The sequence below is a fragment of the Podarcis liolepis genome (genome assembly GCF_965112155.1).
Source record: "Podarcis liolepis genome assembly, chromosome: 2".
In the NCBI taxonomy this organism is placed as follows: domain Eukaryota; kingdom Metazoa; phylum Chordata; class Lepidosauria; order Squamata; family Lacertidae; genus Podarcis; species Podarcis liolepis.
In genome coordinates, this window is record NC_139555.1 from 63192046 (window position 1) to 63214985 (window position 22940).

Consider the following 22940-nt stretch of genomic DNA (forward strand, 5'->3'; position numbering starts at 1 on the left):
AGAGTGTTTGTGTTTCGTCTTAATCCAATGTGTTTATTTAGCTTCATGGTCCTTTGCATCCCAAAGGTAACAAAAGCAATCGCTCTGGCTTCCCCTAGCAAGGCAAAATAAGCCTTGTGTTAAAATATCATTGAAACTGCCGCACCCTTTTCTGATTTAAAGCCCTGGTGCACACAGTAACCTTTGCAGTAACCTTTCCGAAAGGCCTTCAGGCTCAAACTTTGGCAAGTCAGCTGAGAGGAAAGAAGCAGTCACCAAAAAACCACTTCTCTTTGCGCCCTTACTTCCAAACCTGATGCAGAGATCGTATCACCAACAACAGGCATCAAAACATCCACTTAGACACGGGGGGGGGGGGGGGAGAAGAGGCAGTCTCTGTTCAGGTTAAAACCAGAGTTTGAATTCTGAGGCTGAGAAACACATCCTTGAATTGCTACACTTCATTCTCAGTAGGATATGAAGACTGGGCGGTTTAAATTCTTGCACTGGTGTGAGGATTAGCACTAACAGGACATGATTTGCACCCTCTTCCCTGCCTCACGCACATTTCACCCCAAAATCCGTTCCAGGGTGATGGGGGAACCCCAAGAACAGAATGTGAGCTCACATAGGGAGAGAACCTTCTGCTGCACAAGGAGAAATCTGTGTGTTGACATAACATTCAGCTTATCACTGCATTGAACACAAACTGCTCTGCCTGTTGTTGTTGTTTTGCCCTCTAACAAGCAATGCCTAATTTCATCCTGCAAAGGAGAGAGAGAGATCAATGGTCAAAGGGCTGAAATTGTGGAGTAGGAATATGAGGCGGTGTTGCTGCTGCATGCACTGCCCCAGCCTCAGGGCACCTCTTCGAATGAGGGTGGCTTGCTCAGCAACTTGTTCTGAGGAGAGCTGGATGTGAACTGAAGCCCTTTGTGCCTCAGCCTCCCCTGTTTGCCTCTCATAGGCCCCGCCCCCTTTGCAGAAAAATCTCTTAAAGGGTCAGCCCTCTGACAGGCTCCTTTCCTGCATTCCATGACCTCCTGCCTGGCATGCTCCCTGTGCTTCATGACTGGTGAGGTACTAAAGGAGGCACACTTCTTCAGGCCCAGGGGAAGGTGCCTATGAAGGTCTTGGCTCCAGCTCTGCAGCCCTGATACTGTGAAACCTGGTTGGGTGGACTTCTACCTGCCTGCCAGCCTCAGGTTCAACATCAGGTTCCAAGCCAAGAACCTGGTCTGGCTCCTTAGCCAATGACACTCTGGCTTCCTGTCTATGAAATGGGGATTCGTTGACCTATCTATCTGGAACTTGAGAGGTCTGATGCTTTAGAGGAGTACAGTGGTACTTCAGGTTACATACGCTTCAGGTTACAGACTCCACTAACCCAGAAATATTACCTCGGGTTAAGAACTTTGCTTCAGGATGAGTACAGAAATCGTGCTCCGGCAGCGCACCGGCAGCGGGAGGCCCCATTAGCTAAAGTGGTGCTTCAGGTTAAGAACAGTTTCAGGTTAAGCAGAGACCTCCAGAACGAATTAAGTTCTTAACCCGAGGTACCACTGTAGTAGAATACTTGAAAATGTCATGCAAATATGCTGTAAAGCACAGACATTAAAAGCAGGAGAAATACGGCTGGGTCTACCTCCCAAAACAATGGAAAGATCAATGGACTCTTCAATGGGGAACCCTTTTTATCAATCTGTATGAAGTTGTTCTTATTATTAATTAAATTTATATATCCTGCCCCTCATCATAAGATCTCAGGGTGGCTCACAGAATAAAATACAAGATAGACACAAGTTTGAAGGGTATGATGCCTTGAGGGAATAGCAGAACACCTGAAAGCTCCATATCACTGGATAGAAAACATTAAAGTAGCTTTCAGAATATAGCTATGTGATTTGGTGTATATGTATGAAAGCTGAAAATGAATGAGCCAATAATGAATGAAAAATGAGGCAAGTGCAATGCAAAGAAAAATGAAATGAATGAAAGATTTAAAAGGAAAGAGACTGAAAACCAAAGTGGATGGATTTCAACCAAGTGATAATGAAAGAAATTGCGGCTTTAAGATGAAAATGAACAGATAAATGAAACAATTTCCACCTTGCACACCCCATCGCAGTCCTGAGTCATGATTACAGTGTGAAAATTATTGTGTGTGTGTGGTGACGGCGATGGAACGGTGAAATCCCCAAACCCATAATCTGAGCCATTTAAAACAATGACTGGGGGGGGGGGCCTGTGATATTGCATCTTCTGCTTCCTCTCCTAGTAATTCAGTAATGGAGGGGCAGGGGGCGACATTGAAGGAGCGGAAGCCTTCTCATTTCAAACTAAGCTGTGTGGGAAAACCATTTAACGCTTAAGTACTGTATACCAATTAAAAGATGCAATTGGAAGCTTCTTTCCTGCCTCTGAGAATGCAGTGGTGAAGAATGACCACAAGATGGCAACCACAGTAAAGCAGAACGCGGGTTTTGCTTATATCCTTCCCTCTTCAAAATGGGTTCAGTGGTTAAAGTTGGGTTTGAACATGAGATATAAAATGCTGTCCACCAGCCTCCACTCCAATATCACAGTGCTCAAGGGAAATATTGTACTGCATTTTTATTTATTTTTTACATATTTGTTGGGCCACTTGGAAACAAGGGACTCCAGCAGGACTTTCACATTTGAACATAGGCTGTTGTCCTGAAAGTTCACACCAACTTTCCCTTCTTGATATCCAGGGAGATGCCCTGTATTTTGCATTTTTCTCACCCCATGGGGTGGGGTGTCAAGCTGGACAAACATTTGGCACACCCTATGTAATATTTGTTTGCCATCTCATTTATAACACAATAGCCCCACTGAGTGCTCTGATATTAAATACAATTTAATACACATGTTCAGGAGAGAAGTAGACTTCTTTCTGGAACATGTATTAAATTGTGCTTGATAGTAGAATGTTCAATGGGTCTATTGTGCACTCAACAAACTCAAATCATTTACAAAGGGTGTGCCAAGTGGTTGTCTGAAAAACCTGGCCAATTATCTTGGGACACAGAGCAGAGAGAGAGAGAGAGAGAGAGAGAGAGACACTCTCTCCTTTCTTTTGCTGCTTTATTTATTCTAAATGGCCTGTGTTAAATTTCTTGCCCCACTGCTATTGAAATAGTTTTTGGATTCTTGTGGGGTTTTTTACATGAGGTAAGCAACCCACAGATGGGCTTTGCTGAAAAAGGCAGCCTATCAATAATTTTACAAATAAATCCCACCTTGATTATGATTATGGGCCTAATACCACATGCTAATGCATGTAACTGTGCCCCAAAGTCATTTTTTTTAATAAGTAAAAACACACCCAGAGCCCTACAGGATGGAAACAGCTTGGGGATACAATCTGGTCTAAATTCCTCCTTCAGGAATCCTTTGCGTTTTTCTTTTTAAGTGTTCTGGAGCACTGTTATATGCGTGCAGAATTTCTGTAGAGCACTGGTGGTCTGCTAGCTCCATTCAGGTGGACAAGGTGTTGTACACTTGAGAGGGTCACAGGTGGCACTGTAGTCTAAACCACTGAGCCTCTTGGGCTTGCTAGTCGGAAGGTCAGTGGTTCAAATCCGTGTAATGGGATGAGTTCCTATTGCTCTGCCCCAGCTCCTGCCAACCTAGCAGTTCGTAAGCACACCAGTGCAAGTAGATAAATAGGCACCGCTGCGGCGGGAAGGTAAACAGCGTTTCCGTGTGCTCTGGTTTCCGACACAGTGTTCTGTTGCACTAGAAGCAGTTTAGTCATGCTGGCCACATGACCTGGAAAGCTATCTGCAGGCAAACACCTGCTCCCTCGGCCTGAAGTGAGATGGGCACCGCAACCCTATAGTTGCCTTTGACTGGATTTAACCGTTCAGGGGTCCTTTACCTTTACAGTTGAGATCATCTGTACTGACCCTGCACTCAATTTTTTTACAAGAATACCAGCAATTTTCATTTGGTTCACCTGGGAGTGGGGAGAGAGGCTGAGAACCACTAAAGGAATATAGGATGCATGGTTATGAGCTAGGCCCTAAGTTGTTCTACTATTGTATTTTTCAACTTACAGCTCATTATGTTACAAGTCATCCTAAATAGCAAGGGCAGGGGGGATATTTTAATCAGTGGTTCTCAAACTTTTATCTCTGTGCCACACTTTCAGAATAAAAACTTGCCCACGCCACACCATTTTTTTTTAATTGATAAGAAATACATTGGAAAACAGAAAGAAACAACTCCTAGCTTTCAACACTTGCCACCAGCTCAGCTCGCCAAGACTCTCCTCAGACCACGCCCCTTTTCTCAGCCAGAAATAAATGTCTGATGTAACGAGGATTAGGGTCTTGGCATCTCGGCAGCAGGAGATCGAAAAAGACACAAGGGGGCAAGACCTGGGACAGCTGGAACGCTCTTGGGCGAGAAAAGGGGTTGAGGAAACCCAAACTGGGCTCTAATCCTCACCTGGGAAGTGTCTGCCATCTCAGGACTTCACCACAGGGCTTTACGGTCTGAGGAAGGGCTCAAGCAGGTATGGGGAATCTCTTCTCTGGACTCAAGGGGTAGTTGGATAGAAGGGAGAGGCTGCTGTGAGGAAACGTCAGAGGAAAAATGTTGGTAATCTGGACAATGTCTTCTAGTGGCTTGCATAATATGTATATTATTGAGGATCGGACTATGCAGCAGGTGTATCTTGCACAGAAAGATCCTTGTAGAGTTGAAACTTGGGACATTCCCCTTCCCCCTTCTAAAATACAGATTTGGGGCTTTAATAAGCAAGAGATGTTCCAGCAGCTGTTGATGTGGGAAAGCAGCAGAGAGCATGTACATGATGGCAAATCCATCCCTACTGCATGAAAGGGCGTTATACCTGTTTTCTAGTGCCATGTGATGTTTCTCTGATACAACTGGGGCACCATCAGTGCGAAAGCTGGTTCCCCAAGGACACAAAGTGGGTAGCAGATAACCCATGCCAGGGAGCATGCTAGATGAGGCATCATTACTGCAAGGTCACTTAGACAGGAGGGCAGAAGAAGGGGAAAGGGAGACTTGGTGGCTGTTCAGTGTATCCATATAGGAAACACTCTTTGCAATGGCTAGGCAGCCCAGCTGAATGTCCATAGGGCAAATATTAGCACTTAGCCCCAGAATATGGGTGTTTGCTCAGTCCATACAAGAAAATGGCTTCTGGCAGAGGAAATCATAAGACTATGATCGGGACTTGCTCTAGGAGACCTTGTCCAACACAAAATTGCAATGGAAGAATGCTGAATGCCCCCACAGAGCAAAAGCAGGGAAATGTGCTCTCAGTCCAAGCTGGCAATCTCGTCAGGCCATGCAATACATAGCCCTTGCCTCTGTAACATTAGCTCCGTCGGCTAAGTGATAATTAGCTTTCCAGTTTCTAATGTGCTCTGCAGATGTCACAGTGTCTCTCTCTTTGGACTGTCCTGTGGCAGTAAGTAACATAGGATGGTTAAAATACTTCCTATTGTGAGGTAAAGCCATTTAAATTTGCCAAACAATTCTGGTTCTTGAATTACGGGGCATAATGTGACTTGCTCCAGCCTGCAGCCAGAGGCTTGGCCTGAAACAGGACAAGAAAGAGGGATGTTATATATGCCAAAGCTTGGAACTAGCAAGGGGGAAGTAAATTCTCTCACCCAGCCAACATTGTCTACGCATTTCTCAGATAAGGGAGGATGTGACCACAAAGTTCAATTTCCGACTATCATCGTTTATGGATTCCACATCACGTTTTTAGATGCAGGCCACGTTCAAGATTGAAGAACTGGCCAATGTGTCTAAGTGATAGCTGGATGGCAGGTCAATGCAAAATTAGTCTGAACACCTTGCTGGCACTGTGGGCTGCAATCCTATGGTTGCTTACCAGGGAGCTGGCCCTGTAGCATTCAGTAGGACTTTGTTATGTGAACAGCCATGTTCAGGATTGCAATTGTTGCTTGATTAATTAAGCAACTCTTCTATTTGGGTTGACTCCAAGGCTCATGAAAGGTAAAGAGTAGGAGGAGATAAATGGAGAAGGACAGTGGAAAAGGCAGGAATATGTGTGTGTTTTCTTACATTTATATCCTGCCAACTTCCCAAAGTCCAGGTTGCTTATATCAAACTAGACGCCTCATACCTGGTGTGCTTGAGAATTCTAAGAAATAAAAAAAAAACCTGTGCAGTTTTGAAAGGCTAATTCCACCATCTTGATCAAAATGGCATCCAAAAAAACCTGCTCCTTGATCTCAGCCTCCATCAGGTGAAGTATGGTTATAATACAGTGGTACCCTGGGTTAAGAACTTAATTCGTTCTGGAGGTCCGTTCCTAACCTGAAACTGTTATTAACCTGAAGCACCACTAATGGGGCCTCCCACTGCCGCCGCACCACGCAATTTTTGTTCTCATCCTGAAGCAAAGTTCTTAACCCGAGGTACTATTTCTGGGTTAGTGGAGTCTGTAACCTGAAGTGCCTGTAACCCGAGGTACCACTGTATTGTAAGAATCATAGAATCATAGAATCATAGAGTTGGAAGAGACCACAAGGACCATCGAGTCCAACCCCCTGCCAAGCAGGAAACACCATCAGAGCACTCCTGACATATGGTTGTCAAGCCTCTGCTTAAGAGGTGACCAAGTGCATAGAAAATAGACAGATGGAGAAATTTAAAAAAATACATAGTAGATGTGTGAGGCATGTTAACATTTCAGACCTGCTAAATGGATTGAAGGATAAGAGAGCTAATGGTGAAAGGATTTCAGGAAGCAGTAATAAGGAAGTGAGAGCATGATTCTGCAACCCGCAATAATGGCAATTGCATTTCCATCCTGAATTCTGACTCATTGCCTAGTGAATACACATGGCACAAACTCAGTATCCGAGAGGCCAGGTTTGGAGATAATCTACAAGCAATTTTTTTCAGCCATGCCGCAATGACAGGAATGCCACCCCCCACCCTCCAGAGCATATCCGTTTATGCCAGTGGCATGCTTGCAAAATGATGCCAACTGAAGTGGGTGTATAATGGACGATGCCTTAAACAACACAGTCCTAACCTTGCCAATAGTAAGTTGTATTGAATTTTATGGGGCTTATGCCCAGCTAAATGGGCTTAGGGTTGCCACCCCATTGCCCATAAAACCAAGGTTGCTCATGATGTTGGAGACCTGGTGGATTTGTACATGCGCGGCTTAACCCCTAGCAATATTAGGCCCTTTGAAATCTCAGGGCTAAGTACTTTTGTCCACCTCCAACTCCCATGAGATCATCATGTCAGAAATCCATGCCTGCCTGCCTGCTTCCATTCTTCACGGACCAAGGATCAGGGTTACATCTCCCAATCCTCCCAGGTCAGTAACTTAAAATAGTTGCTGCTGATATAGGGACGTCTCTCTAGCGGCACGGAGGAGGAATACACAGCCCTACATGAACTATGTAGTTCAGAGAAGCTGAACTTTGCTCACTGTAATGTGCCCCATTCAAACAGCTTGAGCTCAAGCTTTTTCTTTTTTAAAAAAAATATCCCCAAGGTCATTTGTTTACAACCCAAGGGCATTAAAAACAAGACTCCTTTTCTTGTCTAAGTGAGAATAATTCTGCATAACGATACAGACCAAATGGATATAACCATTAATTGCAGTTTGGTTCTGGAACCGAGAGGTTTCAGAAGAGGACCTTGTATACCGAGCTTATTTTATCAGTCACATTGTTACAAATGTACCCCAACCTGTACCCAAACTGTTAGAGTGACAAGATCTGTTTGGAGATTCAAGTAGGTAGCCATGTTGGTCTGACGCGGTCGGGGGGGGAAATAAAAATAAATAAAAAATTGTCCAGTAGCACCTTATAGACCGACTAAGTTTGTTCTGGTATAAGCTTTTGTGTGCATGCTTATACCCAGAGCAAACTTGGTCTATAAGGTGCTACAGGCCCTTTTTGGAAAAAAATAATAATATTTTATTAAGATCTGTTTGGGTCACAAAAGAGATAGCAGGAGGCAGGTTCCTATGCTCCTGACTCAGGTCATTGATCCATCTAGCTCAGTATGTCCACACTGACTGGCCCCGGCTCCCCAGGATTTCAGACAGAGGACATTGCCAGCCCTACCTGGAAATGCCAGGGATTGAACCTGGGACCTTCTGCATGCAAAGCAGATGCTCTAAGACTGAGCCATGGCCCTTCTTCATTGGATACCAGAGAAAGGAATGGGGACAAGTCCCCTGCAGACAACTAGGTCCCCACCTCCAAGAGCAAAGTTCAGTTGTTTCTAGGGCTTCATAACTGGATTAAAATTCAAAGTATGGAGAGAGCAAGCCGAATGAATGGGCTGTTTCTAAAAATGGGTGAAATATAATAGAATCATAAAATCGTAGAACAGGAAGGGACCCCCAAGGGTCATCAAGTCTAACCCCCTACAATGCAGGAATCACAGCTAAAGCATCCTTGACAGATGACCATCCAAACTCTATTTTAAAACTTCCATCACGTTCCAAGGCAGCCCATTCCACTGTCACAACAGCTTTGAGTGGCAGAAAGGTCTTAAAATGTTTCGTCCTCCAAATGACTCGCTGCTCAATTCTGTAACCTAGAAAGCCAGTTTTAGTCTCATCCACTTGCACATTTGTTATTATCGCACAAATATATTTGGCCTCATGCCCAGGACAGTGGCAACATTTCCACATTCAGAGGAAAGAGCAAATTTGCAAAGACAAACACCCCAAGTAGGGCCAGTTGTTAGGCAATGCTATGTAGAAACAACACACACAAGAGATATGTGTGAAGAGCTTCATTAATGTGCGTCCCCAAAATTTCAGATCCCCCTCTAAATGTTAATGAAGCTTGTGTGGAGACTGATAAACTCTTGCTTTCCTTTGCAGTCGAGAAAATGTTCCCCCTCATGCATTCAGACCACAGCAGAGAGCCGAGGACACGGGTCCAGACCATTATGGGGGAGCTCACAGATGGAGAAGGTAAGCCATCCTCCACTGCCATCATCTTCAGAGGTTGCTGACCTTCACAGGATTCGTGCATTAGCTTGTTTTCACTGGGCTTTTCGTTTACAGCCTCTAGTTCACAAAGGCAAAGGCTGCGGTCCCAAGCAGACTTCTCTCTGCCCCCTGCCAGTGGGGTTTTAAGGAGAGGTGGATCCACCACTGCGTTCATAGCCAGCAGCTCATGGTGGCTGTAGCAGCAGGAACAGGACAATAGGGCTGGATCCCTCCGTCAGCTCCAGGCTGGCTCCGTGATTGTTTCCAGGTTAGGCCCAATGTCATGCAAAGGGCAATGAGACTGGCTAAGGCGCCAGCAGATCCCAGGCCGGTTCATACTTCTCACCCACCCAAAGAACAAACAGTTTAAGTGCTTTTTTGTCAGTAGGGATACCACCAAGAGGCTTCCTTCCTGTCAGCATGTCCAGTTGCCAGGAGGGGGGGGGGGTTAGTGCTTGTGTCCTTCCACTGGCAGTGGGAGGCTAGCTCATCTGGAGATGCCTCCACTCCGTCCAACTCCTGCTCCCCTATAGCCTCGCCTAAGTGGGGCTTAGATGGCTCTTCTCATAGCTCAGTCAACAACCTTTCTGAGGTGAAGGACAAAATGGTGCACCCATTCCATAGGCTGAAGCTGACCAGACTTCAATACTGGCGATAGGACAGTGCTCTCCATCACGCCTGAGGGGAGCAAGCTGTTGGGGGTAGGTGAGGGGAGTGGGCAGGGCAGGACATGGGGCAGATGCAGATTTCCCTCCAACACCTCCTTCCTCCTCTCCCCTCCAGCATGAGCTGCCTCACTTCCCTGCCTCACATTAGGACACCTTTAATTAATTTACAACCAGCGTTTTGTAAATTAAAGCCTTTCATTTCCGCTGCCTCCATGTGACATACGCCTGTTTTTCTCAGCTCTGGTGGAGCTCGATTTAGGAAAGAAGGTGAGCATCCCTCAGGACCTGATGATGGAGGAGCTCTCCCTGCCAATCAACAAGGGCTCCAGGCTGTACCAGAAGAGGCAGAGGAGAGTGCAGAACTTTGTGCTGGAGCATCCTTCGGGCTACAGAATTGTGAGTTGTGTTTCCGTCCTGAGGGAAGAGGCAGGAAGCTCTGTGAGAACAACCTGTTGGTCCACAGCAACAGGTGCAGCAAGGGAGGCAGCAGTGCTGACCAAGTGGACTCTTGTTTCTCAACCATGGATCCCTGACTGCCTAAGAATGAGAAAGCAAATCCTTCCCAGTTAGGTTGCTGAGATGGGTAGGGGGAATGGCAGGCCTCTTAAATCCTGTTGCTTAGCATCAAGTGTAGTGGGTAAGCTATGTTCCATCTTCATCCATGGCCTCCATGCCATTCTCCCCTCTATTTTCCACCTGTTTATTTTTATTCATTGAAATATCTGCACACTACTTTTCTGCCCCACTAGCATTTCCCAAGATAGTCCATGGAACATCAATTAAAAGCAAGGTCAGGGAGCTGGATCCAGCCATCAGCTGTGAGAAGCATTTTCATTTGCCCACACAGTTTGAAATCAAACAGCACTGGCAGAGGAACAGGGCTTTGCAAGCACCCGTACACAGGAAAAGCACTTCACGTGATGTCGTGGCGATATCAGGTGGGCCTGTGCCTCTGCAAGCACTGCCAGCCAGCTGATGGTTTGCTCTGGCCCAGGCACAACGTTTTGCAGGCACCACTCATCAGCTGATTGTCAGTGCTTGCAAGGGGCTTTTAGGAGCTGCCAATCAGAGCCTTCATCTGCCTCACCCTGAGATTATATTTGACATTAGGCCTCGCTTGGGGAAAACAGTCTCATGGGCCAAACTGGAACCCCTGCCAGGCTTAATGAGGCCCATGGACCAGAGGTTGTCTACTGCTGATTAAAAGCAACAGCCAACAATAGTGTAAAAACAAGCAAGGACTAAGCGTTGGCAGCCAGATCATAAAGCCATGAAAGGAGGGGAGAGAAACCAAACCAAAGATAAGAGGAGGCAAAACATGTGCCAAAAATGTCAGTAAGATGGGGGCAAACTGGGTTGTGGCAACACGACATGAAGCAAAGTCTCAGTGGATGTGCAGGGTGGGAGAAGGCAAACTTCCAAAAAGCCTTATCCTAAACCGTTTAGGGGGAAAGGCTTTAACAACTAAACACCTAGGAGCTATTAGAGGGTGCCTTGAGAACAGATGCCAAGGCATGTCTGCTCCTACTGATGACAGACAGAACAAGATGTCAAGCCACTTCTGCTCTCAGATCATCCTCTGTCCTTTGAGCTTCACAAGGCATGCAAGATTTGGCATGGTGGTCATGCACTCAGTGCATGGACAAGATCATCTTGCAGGCAGGCAGGCAGGCAGGCACCTCTGACCCTCTCCTTGGCCAGCAATACCACTCCTGGTCTAAACAATTACTGACTTATCTCTGTTCAGATGCTATTCGATGGGCTAATAAAATGAATTAGTGGGCTGTATGCAACTGCATGCTGCTCACAGCAGTTCCATTGGAATTAATGAACCTAAGATAGTCATGTCTATTGACGTCAGTAGGTTTACTCTGAGTAGGACCAGCATTGGATGCAACCCAGTTGTAAGCTTATTGCACCAGCTGTTGTGCTGTGACATGAATCTTCCAGAAAAAGGGTGTCTGACTTATTTGGGCCAGAGGGCCACAGTCACCCTTGGTCAATCCTCCAAGGATCACATGTCCTGGCGTGTCGTTCTCTCACAGGCACATACGCACGCACACAGCACATACATATAATAGAGGCAGGCAGGTACACAGTTCCCTCCTCAATTTCTCAGTTGTGGATCAACTGAGGAGAGGGGCTTTATTGCTCCCTGCCTGCTCACCAAAATGATGGATCTGATGTCCAGGGAGGGGACAATTTACACCCCTGCTAGATCATAGGGCTGTGCCCACAACAGCATTGTGTATGTCTCTCTCTCCCTTTCACCCCCCCTCATTTTGCTGCTGCTGCCACTGCCCAAACTAAGTGTTTAAGAGATCAGGCCCCTGAACAGGGACTTATCTACCCCTGCTCGAGGAGTCGGTGCCATGCTTTGCAGTCTCTTTTGCTCAGCAAAAGTCAGTATCAGAGAGAGCTGAATGCATTCACATTGGAAAAAGCCCCCATTTTCTAATTATACAGGCACCGTCAGTTGGGTGGTGAGCCTGTGATCTTCTTCATTTATATAGCTGCTACATTAAGGCCAAATAAATACCTTTGACAGTAAATGTCTTTGACGGCTTTTCTTTAACTCATTCCTAAAGCAATTTAACTGTTAACACCTCTGTCTGTAAGCAGCTGGAGCAAATCTAGTCATCCCAGCATTTAACCGGAGTCTACACATATATTCTCTAGTAGTCTTTTTAAGTTAAATCACCTGGCTCGTGATTATTAATTACTCTTTCATATAGTATGCATTTGACAAACCACTTCTCTCCTCCACCCCCCACCCCCCATCTTCTAAAAATAGGTTCACAACTGAGGCCACCATATTTGCTATGGGAATGGGCATACAATGCAAGGGCAAAATTATGAACCACTGCAGAATAAGCTGCAGGACTGCCAATTCTAACAGGAGGCCATATTTAGCTTTAATCTACTAGTGTCTGCATTCTCTCAGTCTTAGGGCTTATCCATGGCCCTTGCCCGTGTCATGTATTGATATTCTTTTCCTTGCTCTCTTTGCAAGATCTCAAATGTTTCTGGAGGAGGAGGAGGCTCACACGCTGATTACGATGGAGTTGGCATGTCAGAAGGACAGGTAGTCTGCACGACTGCTGCATGGGGAAGATCTCACTTGCTTAGGCTAGAGTTTAGGGTCCATCATGAGACCTGGAGAAGCCAAAAAGTGACACACTGAGGCAGATTCACCCTGAAGCTATGTCATTTGGACTTCTTTCCCATAGTCACCCATTTCCTCGATAGGGAGCAGACTCGCTGACTATTCCAAGTTAATATTTCAGTGGAGGCAGTGTAACTGTCTTCATGCATGCACCCAAATATGTACCTGATCTGCATGTCCTGTCATTTATGTAGCATGTGATGGAAGCCTAGCTCTCAGTGCTTGTTGATCAGGTTTCAAGACCTTGCACAGCTTGAAAAGTGAAATTCGTTGGTACCTTTCTTCTGAGAGAGGGAACCTACACTACAGACCAACTGGTATAATTATCATTGCCTCTTCCCAAGGAATTCTGAGAAATGTAGTTCTGTGAGGGGTAGGTTAGGGCTTTCTAACAAGAAGCCTCAGCCCACCAAGAGTCTTTGAGGGAAGCTCTGTACTCTGAAACCAATATAAGGCTTTAGTGTGGATATGCTAGTTTCTAACAATCCCATTGTAGAATACATGGCACTTGAGTAGCAGGAGGTGGAAGCACTGGAAAGCATTCAGGCAGTTTTGGACTGTGGTCCATTCACAGAAGCAGCTGGGAGATATGTTCTGTTTGCTTCAAGCAAAATTATTTTCCTCAATGGTGAATAAAAAAAGCTCATCCAACCAGGGGCCTGGCTGGCCTTCTTCCATTCCCCTTTTATCATTCTGCTTCTGTCTGAATTTCCATGCCTACCTCAGTCTTGCAAGCATGCTGAGGAGACCTTTCTGATGACAGGAAACATCTTGCAGCCTATGCCTGTTTCCCTTTGTCTGCTAGTCTATCCATAATGCTGAAGGGAAGGAGAACTACCAGGCTGGACTTCACGAAGCAGCCTCAGGAAAGGCAACACCTCCCAAAGTGCCAAAGAAAACAAACAAAGTCTTGCGGATGAGCAAAGCCCTGAATCCCAATGCCATCGCTCCAGGTATGATCCAGGCACAGCACAGCACCACTGGGACCAGAACTCTTATTCAGCACAAAAGCAAGAGTGCAAGTGGGCAGTTTAATGATGACGACAACAACAACAACAACAACAACAACAACAACAACAACAATTTATTATTTATACCCTGCCCATCTCAATACCCGTTCCCTCTAAGCAGACTGATGCAGAGGACAGCTGAATCAGAGACAAGCTGGTGTCCTTCATTAAATACAGAAAGGCAGGGGAAGGGAGAGGGAGCTTCTAAGGATGGCAACTGGCCTTTGATGCAGCGACCCTGCTTGTCAAAATGATTGGGGAGGGAGCCAGTGCTGCTTTCTTGTATGTGTGTGAACTGCACATCTACAAAAAGCAGGACAGGACTTGCCAAGGCAAAGAGAAGTGGCCTTCTACTGAGCCACTACTAGCAGCTCTTCAGGGTTTCAGGCAGAGATTTCTCCTAGTTCTACTTGGAGCCTTCTAGATGCCATGGAGATCCTCTACAGGAGGGCCATATTGTTGAATACCTCCAAAATCTGGAAACAGCCCTGCTCTTTCACATCTGTTCTAGTTTCTGCTAGGAACAAGACCTCTGAAATCAGATACTTCAGGTTTCTCTGCCATCATACTTAAGATGTTTTCATTGAATGTGACATTCTGAACCACAGGCTATTCTGGACCTCTAAGTGGTGTACCACCAGAGAAGTTCAACTGGACAGCCATCCCCAAAGGCTACCAGTCCCCTTGGCGGGAGTTCCTTAGCAGCGAGGACTACCAGATAGACCATGAGACCCGTTTGCCTGAACCTCCCAGAAAAGTGAATAGTTTTGACGTCAGGAGCTTCAATAGGTAAGCCCTCATTCAATTTCCGTGTGGAATTTTGAGCTGGGATGTTCAGCTTATACTTTAATCAGCATTCACAGCTGATTATACAATGGGGCATCCCCTGCCCCACAACAAACAACCCCTGAAATTAGAGTGTGTGTCAGAAGAACCTGTAGAACTGTACACAGGGGGAATAGAGGAGTGATTGTTCTGTCTGTCAAGCCAAAATGCTTGCCCTGGTGGAACAATTCCCTTAGCACAAGATTGAATTCCTCCCATTTATTTGGGAATAAGCACTGTTTATGGGATCATATATTTTGTAAGTTTAAAATAATAAAACGAGCACCTGCAGCCATGAACATTCCTGCCTCCCGCTGACTAGAATTAAAAACAAAATAAAGAAAGGGTGCTGTGGTGACTGGAGGCATGTCTGTTCCAGCCAAGGGGCTGATGTAGGATCTGTTTGTTGCTGCCACTCTCTGGGTGGTCATTTGGGAGTGCTGCAGGACCACGGGCTTTGGCCTCAAATTGCATCCCTAGCTGCAGCGCTGCTGGCGTCTCAAGATGTTCTTCTGTTAGGCAGGCAACCATTCCAGCACCATGGCTCACTAGAAGTTGTTTATATAGGACTGTTAAAGTAACAGCAATTGTGTAGAAGACATGCTTGCATGTGCCACTGCTTTGCCATTCATTACCTTGTGGAAAATTCTCACAAGTTAATACTTTCAGTTCATCATGGCTTATGGTATGAAAATGTTGGAAGATGGCCCCAGAAAATCTAGCATATAATCATAAACCAGCTTTTCAGAAAAGTGCATGACATGCCCCCCCCATCCCCATCAACTAGGGATGGGGAACCTGTGGCACTCCAGATGTTGATGAACCTCACATCCTGTCAGCCCCAGCCAACATGGCCAACGGTCAGGAATGATAGGAGTTGTAGTCCAGGATCCTCTGGAAGGCTAGATTCCCTCACCTTGCCCTAGGCCAGTGGTGTCCAAACTTTTTCAAAGAGGGCTAGATTTTATGAAATGAAGGGCTGTGAGGGCCGACCAAAGTTGTTGACCTTTTTTTAGGTTTTAGGATTGAAGTTGTTGAGTTTTTTTTTAGGATTTTACCCCAGGAAATAAACTGCCGCAGTGGCTGGATTACACCAAGTGGCGGGCCGAATTAGGCCCCCCGAAATGGACTTTGGACATGCTTGCCCTGGGCAGTGCTTGGTTTGAGGTAGGGCTTTGCTCTGGAGTCTGGTATCACTTCTAGGACTTAGCTGGAGGGCATGAGGGTGGAGCTATTAACACATTTGCATCCTTCTTCTTGCAAGTGTTTTTCCAGAAGTCCCATTCTGCAGGGATACAAAGTAAGTACAATCATACCTCGGGGTACAGGCACTTCAGGTTGCGTGTTTTCGGGTTAAGGACGCGCCAAAACCCGGAAGTACCGGAACAGGTTACTTCCAGGATTTGGCGCTTGCGCATGCACAGAAGCACTAAATCGTACTTTCGCATGCGCAGAAACGCCGAGTCGCAACCCGCGCGTGCGCAGACACAGTGCTGTGGGTTGCAAACACTGCGGGTTGCAAACGTGCCTCCCGCACGGATCACATTCGCAACCCCAGTGTCCACTGTATAAAAAATGCTTTAGGACTTGGGGCTTACTGATGATTGGGCTTATGAATTTGTTCCCAACTGCTAGTAACAGAACCTTGAAATTGTAAGTCTCCTACATCATTGTGTCACTGGAACTGGAGGCAGAGGAATCAAGTGAGGATTCTGTTTACACCCCATGCCACTCTCTCATGCTTTCAACCAAGAGTTCTGTTCTGTTTCCTTTCTGCACCAGTCCGCAAATTAAAAAATGACAACACTGAAAAGGTTATTTTAATTACGTATCTAAATATATATTTTTTCTCAAAGTCATATGTAAATCTATATTTTGATATGCTTAAATTGCCGAGAACTGTGTTCTGACATTTGGAGAAGTGTGAAATCTGTTGTGGAGCTCAATTTCAATCCGTACATCATTATCTAAAAGGCTATTTCATGTATGAATTAATTAAAACTTAATGCTTCAACCACCCCTAACTCCTGGCACTGAAAGTGTAGCTTCCACGCGTACTTGAACAGTGGCACTTTTCCTTATTAAACTGCACTAGCTGACTGCTGTCTTTCACTTACGGGGATATATATTATAAGAAAAGATTCAAGAGGGCAATGCAGTTAGGTCAAGGGGAAATACTCTGATTTGATAGCAGTTTTAATCCATTCACCTTAATATGGTAGCCACACTGGCAACAGAAATTAAATGAAACCTATCACGTTCATGGCAGAAAATTTTCCACAATACATAAGGCAATAATTTGCAAGTTAGACTTCCCAGTTTTTAACAGCGCAGCCAACTTGATTCTATAAAGCAATCCTAACTCCTAACCAAGGATTCGTTGGACAGGAATGGATTGACGTAGGCTCCCCACCTGCAAGCCAGGACAGAAAAGAGGGGGTATTTGTCTTTATTTTTCTTGTGCTAGCTCCAAGCTGGTACAACAGAGTAGTCGACACTGGGCTCCTCCTCAGCTGCTAGCCCAGGTTATGACCCAGCGGATCTTTGGCTGACCTACTTCACTTCTTCCCTGACCACAATCTGTCCCATTCGGACCCTTTCCCTGGCTACCAGCACCAGAAATACTGCTGCTGTTACCTTGCCAACAGCTCCCCCGATGACCTTGCCCCTGGCATAAACCAGGAAACCTCTGCCACATCCAATTCCACCCCCATCTCCAGTAGCACAGCTTAGCAAATGAAAACAGTCACCAACTTTAATCTTAGAGATCCACACAATGCAGTCAAGGTACCACTCGTATTTTTGCCTTCATCGGCTGCCAATTGGCAACTTTCAAAACTTCATCATCTGCAGTGTATGTTGCTAAAGCATAAATTCATAGCCTCGTCACATCTAAATAAAAAAATTCTCGCTGAAACCATGCCCAACTAGTCTTCGTCACTCCCAATGAGGGCTGGCCCACCCCGGAGGCAAGGTGAGGCGACTGCTTTGGGTGGCAGGATCCTCAGGGGCAGCAGATTCGGATGTAGATATTTATTCCTACTCTGGTTCCTGATGTAGATCTTCACTTACCCCTTCTACCCTGGCAGGGAGGGAGGCACCATTCTGTGCTTTGCCTCAGGTGCCAAAATGTCTTGGGCCAGCCCTGCTCCCATTACTGTCTTGCAACGTCTTTTTTAAAAACAGAATCTTCCTGCGTCTCAATATCTTTAACATATGTTGGACCGGGGAACTGTTCCAAAGACTTACTCTTTTAGTTCTGGTTACTGCTCATGTTTCCGTTTATTTCAGGCCCTGTAGCAGAAATACATTCATATATGCTAAACAGACATAGCTGCCTGGTTTCTTCCCTCTCTCTGTTGTTTTAAATGAACCCTTTAGTAGCACTTATTACCAATTGAATTCAGTGCTTCATGTGAATGTTTCAGTGATTATGACTTGCCACAAAACAATTCAAGAAAACAAATGTTTCAAGGCAAATAACAACCTGACTGAAAGGCAAGGAACTTTTTTTTAAAGAAAATAATTATTTATTGTATGTTTAAAACAAAACCCACTATTGCCATTAGGTGACCAAGAAGACATAGCATCAGCATTTGGTATGCAGACTTCTCGATTGGCAGGAGCAGCCTACACTCATTTTAATTTCCCACATTGCCCTGGAGGAGTGCTACATCAGGAAGTATTATGGGAAATAAAAATGGCTGCCTATTGATAGGTAAATGAAGGGAAGGCTGCAATTGGGATCAGCATAGTGGGCAGTGCACCATGGGGTACTATGTCAAGGCTGTCTTCAAAGGCAGCCTAGGTGCCAGGATGGATCTTTGAAAAAATATATACGGTATACTGGGGAAAATATTTTCTTCTCTTTAGCATTCCAACTTAGAACCTTTGGAAAATTACTTTCATTTCAGTGCCAACAACACTGATTTATTTTCTCAGATACACCCAGATTTTCAGTTTTTACTGCCCTGTTGCAAGTGAAAATAAATAAACTGGCTCCGAGTTTTACACAACTTTTTTGTTTGCATAATACACTTGAATAAATGCTAGTCTTTAACATCTTAAAATTCTAGATAACCCCCCCCCCGCACATCTGCCTTCCAGGTGCTGCTTTCAAGATATAATTCCATGTAACATGCTTCTTGCTACACCAAGAACACACATAGCTACTTTCAAGCGCAATTAGATTTTCACCATAGGACCAAAGTTCTGCAGAGTAACAACACTATTACTATTTTGGAAACAGACACTGACCAGCTGTGCAAAGCAGCAGAGAACTGAAGCCATCTGCAGCCCCCCCCCCAAAAAAATACACATTGTAAAATAAATACATGCATACATTTCACAAATGTGAGGCAACTCAAATATTTATAGGAATTGTGTGTGCACTAGAAGAACATCAAGGGAAAACTTGACTGAAACATGCCAGTGGTGAATTCTGTAGGTGCAAGTAAAAACATCATAAAACATAATTAAAAATCATTTTCTGAGGCCCTTCTTTTGTGTGCTTCCTGCTCAAGCAGTCCGGAAGGTGGCAACATGAGAACAGGCCTTCCCTGCAGTGGCTCCCCATCTGTGGAATGTTCTCCCTAGGGAAGTTTGCCTGGCGCCTTCACTATACACCTTTAGGTAAAGGTAAAGGTACCCCTGCCCATACGGGCCAGTCATGTCCGACTCTAGGGTTGTGCGCCCATCTCACTTAAGAGGCCAGGGGCCAGCGCTGTCCAGAGACACTTCCGGGTCACGTGGCCAGCGTGACGAAGCTACTCTGGTGAGCCAGCACCAGCGCAGCACACGGAAACGCCGTTTACCTTCCCGCTATAAAGCGGTACCTATTTATCTACTTGCACTCAGGGGTGCTTTCGAACTGCTAGGTGGGCAGGAGCTGGGACCGAACGACGGGAGCTCACCCCGCCACAGGGATTTGAACCGCCGACCATGCGATCGGCAAGCCCTAGGCACTGAGGTTTTACCCACAGCGCCACCCACATCCCGTTATGTGCCGGGCAAAAACATCCCTTTTTAACCAGGCCTTTGGTTGATTTGATTGATATCCTATGCCCTTTTAATTTGTGGAGGGTTTTTTGTGGGGGTTATTGAATTGTTGTTTTTATTTTGATGATATATTTTGTAGTTTTATATCTTGATTTTGTTCTGTGAACCGCCCTGAGACCTCCAGGTATAGAGCAGTATATAAATTCAATTAACAACAACAACAATGTAGCTGAAATTGCTAAGAGAGGACTAGTGCAGCAGATAATGGGAAACATTCATTTTCAACCCACTATTAATAATAGACTATCGCAATGACCACTACAGATTGTCAGGACCCACACTATTCTTCTGAATGTAATTTGCTTTAACTTGTTTTTAATTTCTGAATTTTAAATTGCCGTTAACCCACCCTGGGACCTGCTGGCAAAGGGTGGAGAATAAATTTAATAATACATGACCACAGAGGACCAACACATACCGTAATCTCTTCCCCACTTAAGACTGAATGTGTGCTACACACTACAGCCTTCTCTTTTTGTACCCGCAGGACCCCAACCCCATTTGGCGGACCATTACTGAATGATGTGATCCTTGGGTATGAGATGAATGACGCCCAGACAGACATGAGCAGCTTGGAACTCATGTTAAACAGGCCCAGTTTCAACAGAGCACCTCGGGGCTGGATACAGGCGATGCCAGAATCTGAAGATCTGTAACTTGCTACAATGCTGCTGCCTGACTTTTTCCAATGCCAATGCACGCTAGCCTCCTAATCATGGGGAAAAGAAAGAAAGCACCCTTTTTGAATTCTGTGGTTTTACACACGAAGATGTAACAATCATCTGTTCCTTGGCAGGTCTTAAAATTTGGTAAATACAATCTCAGATGAACAACAACACATGATGTATTACACCAAGTCATGATTTATTTAACAGAAATAAAGCCAAAATGGAAAAGCCATGTGTAAAAAATGAAGTACACCTTGTGATTCAGTAGGTCATAAAGCACCTTTAGCAGCAATAACACGAAGCAATTGTTTTCTGTAGGACTTTATCTCTCTCACATGATTGTGGAGGAATTTTGGCCCATTCTTCTTTACAACATTGCTTCAGTTCATTGAGGATCGCTCTTTCCTCCTTGAAATTGTGTTAAAACACACCTGAATGCACCAGACCAGCAAACTGCTAAAAATTCACCTTTTATAGAGGTGGGCACACATGCTGATGATCAATTAAGCAATGACATTTGATTAGCAGCCCCTGTCTGCTACTTAGCTGCTTAATTCTTATGGAAGAAGTAAGGGTGGACTTAGCTTTTCACACACGATTTCTCCATCTTGACTTCATTTCTGTTAAATAAATCATGGCACGATACGTCATGTGTTGTTGTACATCTGAGGTTGCATTTACCAAATTTTAAGACCAGTTAAGGGACAAATAATTGCTATTTTGTCCTGATATGTAAAACCCCATAATTCAAAGGGGGTGCACTTCGTTTTTCCCGTGACTGTATATACCTGCTAAAAGGAAATCTCTCTAGCATAGAAAAGATACCCTACTCACACACAAGGCAAAGTTATGTTTGTTACTATTACATGCGTCTTTCATAAGCTCCCGCCTAGGGCTTTTACTGTACAATTTAACTGTACAAGCACGGCCTGCAGCCCACTTCATATTGGGATTTCTTATGTTTTTGAAAAGATCCTACAGTGAAGTGAGGCCTTCTACCAAGCCCAGAACTGCAAAAGCCAAGATGTCAGGTGGCTGCTTAACTCTCAAAAGGAACCTAGTTTGTTCAGGAAAGTGAACCTATTTCCTTCTGAGAAGCATGAAGCTACATTCAAGTTCAGATGAGTTATATTTCCTTTGGTCTAAAGAGAAAAACAAGTCTGAATGCCAAGTTTGTGTCAAATACCACCCCAAAATTTTCTACGGGGTGCCATCAAAGTAAGATGCTGTAACAATAAAAATCACATTAATATCTAGGTAATAGCAATAAAGATTTGAAAGCTGTCTTCTAACTTCATTTTTCGCTTGTCCTAGAAGCTATTTGCAGATAGTTTTTTGCATTCGAGACAAGACCCAACATCTAACTTGAGAACAGGGAGGGATGAGTCATATCTTTAAGGCCCAAGACAAATTAGGTTGCAGGGACACAGTAGCAGTTTGCTATGGAACCTAAATACAACATCACCATGGTGCTAATGAACTAGTGCTGAGAGAGCCAACTCTGCCATCTGATGAGAGGAGCACTTCCCATTAGCTCTTGCGGAAAGCAACACAAAGTTTTGTTCTCGCTATTTAGCCTCGTTAAATATGTAGCAGGATATGTGAAGTCTAAGAAGCCCATTAATATAAAATATTTAAATTTGAACTTAAGGATTAGAGAAATTAGTGGGAAATGGACTCGAGGAGGGGGGAAAGCAGGGCAGTAAATTCATGCTTGCCATTTCAATGGAAATCGCATGTAAACAGCATTCCAGGATTGCAACTTAAGATCTCCTTACCCACAAACTGGAAATAAAACAGGAAAAAGGGACTGAAATTAAAACAGGAAAAAGGATTGCCACTTAACTGACCTGTTTGTTACTAATACAGTTCCCAAAATGGACCGTGAGTGGGCGCCACTGGTCTGATCACACTGTCCTGGGTTTTCTACTCTGCCTGTATTGTTACAGGCATTTTATAAAGCAGACCTACATATTCCAGATCTTGGAATAGATGAGAACATACCAGCAGTAACAGGAGAGTTTTCATTTAAATACCTACTTTCATTAATTTATAGCTGCTGCTGCTATTATTATTATTATTATGTTTATTCAGCTTTGTGGAACTCCTGTGTAATTTTTATGGCTATTTTAAATTATTGGTATTTATGTGGCCATTAAACTAGGCAGTTTTTCTTAGATTGTTGTTAGTGACTGAGGGGCTACAACATGTAAAATAAATGTGAACATTAGCTGTCAGAAGGACTCTTTAAAACGGAACTTAAAAGCTAATTCCTACCAAGGGGGCACTTCAGCAGCTATTCCGAACATCGAGAGTAGACTTTCCATTCCAGCTCCCATAACACAGCATATAGGCAATTTAATAGGTAGAAATATCAGACTATTATTTGTTACAAAATCCTAGTCAGTGAAGGAACAGTTCTAAATTTATGAACTGGAAGTGATGTTTACATTTGGAAATATGTGGGAAAATAAAATGAACTATATTTTAAAATGCTTGTTGCTTGGTTATTTGGTAAAACACTTCAATATTTGAGATTCATCTCTGATGTCATTTTAG

The 22940-nt window shown here is 44.6% G+C and overlaps 1 protein-coding gene across 1 annotated transcript; it reads left to right on the forward strand.

Annotated features, from left to right (window-relative positions):
* The first annotated feature begins 4298 nt into the window (after positions 1 to 4298).
* MYOZ3 (myozenin 3) lies at positions 4299 to 22874 on the forward strand. The gene is made up of 7 exons (XM_083488527.1): positions 4299 to 4522; positions 8876 to 8968; positions 9893 to 10050; positions 12668 to 12739; positions 13626 to 13773; positions 14439 to 14619; positions 20201 to 22874. The coding sequence occupies exons 2-7, from the start codon at positions 8884 to 8886 to the stop codon at positions 20367 to 20369; spliced, it is 813 nt and encodes a 270-aa protein (XP_083344653.1). The 5' UTR covers positions 4299 to 4522; positions 8876 to 8883; the 3' UTR covers positions 20370 to 22874.
* Positions 22875 to 22940: the final 66 nt, after the last annotated feature.

Excerpts from the sequence above, each read along its gene's own strand:
- MYOZ3 (XM_083488527.1), top strand. The coding sequence starts at position 8,884 with ATGTTCCCCCTCATGCATTCAGACCACAGCAGAGAGCCGAGGACACGG. Across the intron at positions 10,051-12,667 it reads ATCCTTCGGGCTACAGAATT|ATCTCAAATGTTTCTGGAGG; the intron begins GTGAGTTGTGTT and ends TCTCTTTGCAAG. Across the intron at positions 12,740-13,625 it reads TTGGCATGTCAGAAGGACAG|TCTATCCATAATGCTGAAGG; the intron begins GTAGTCTGCACG and ends TTTGTCTGCTAG.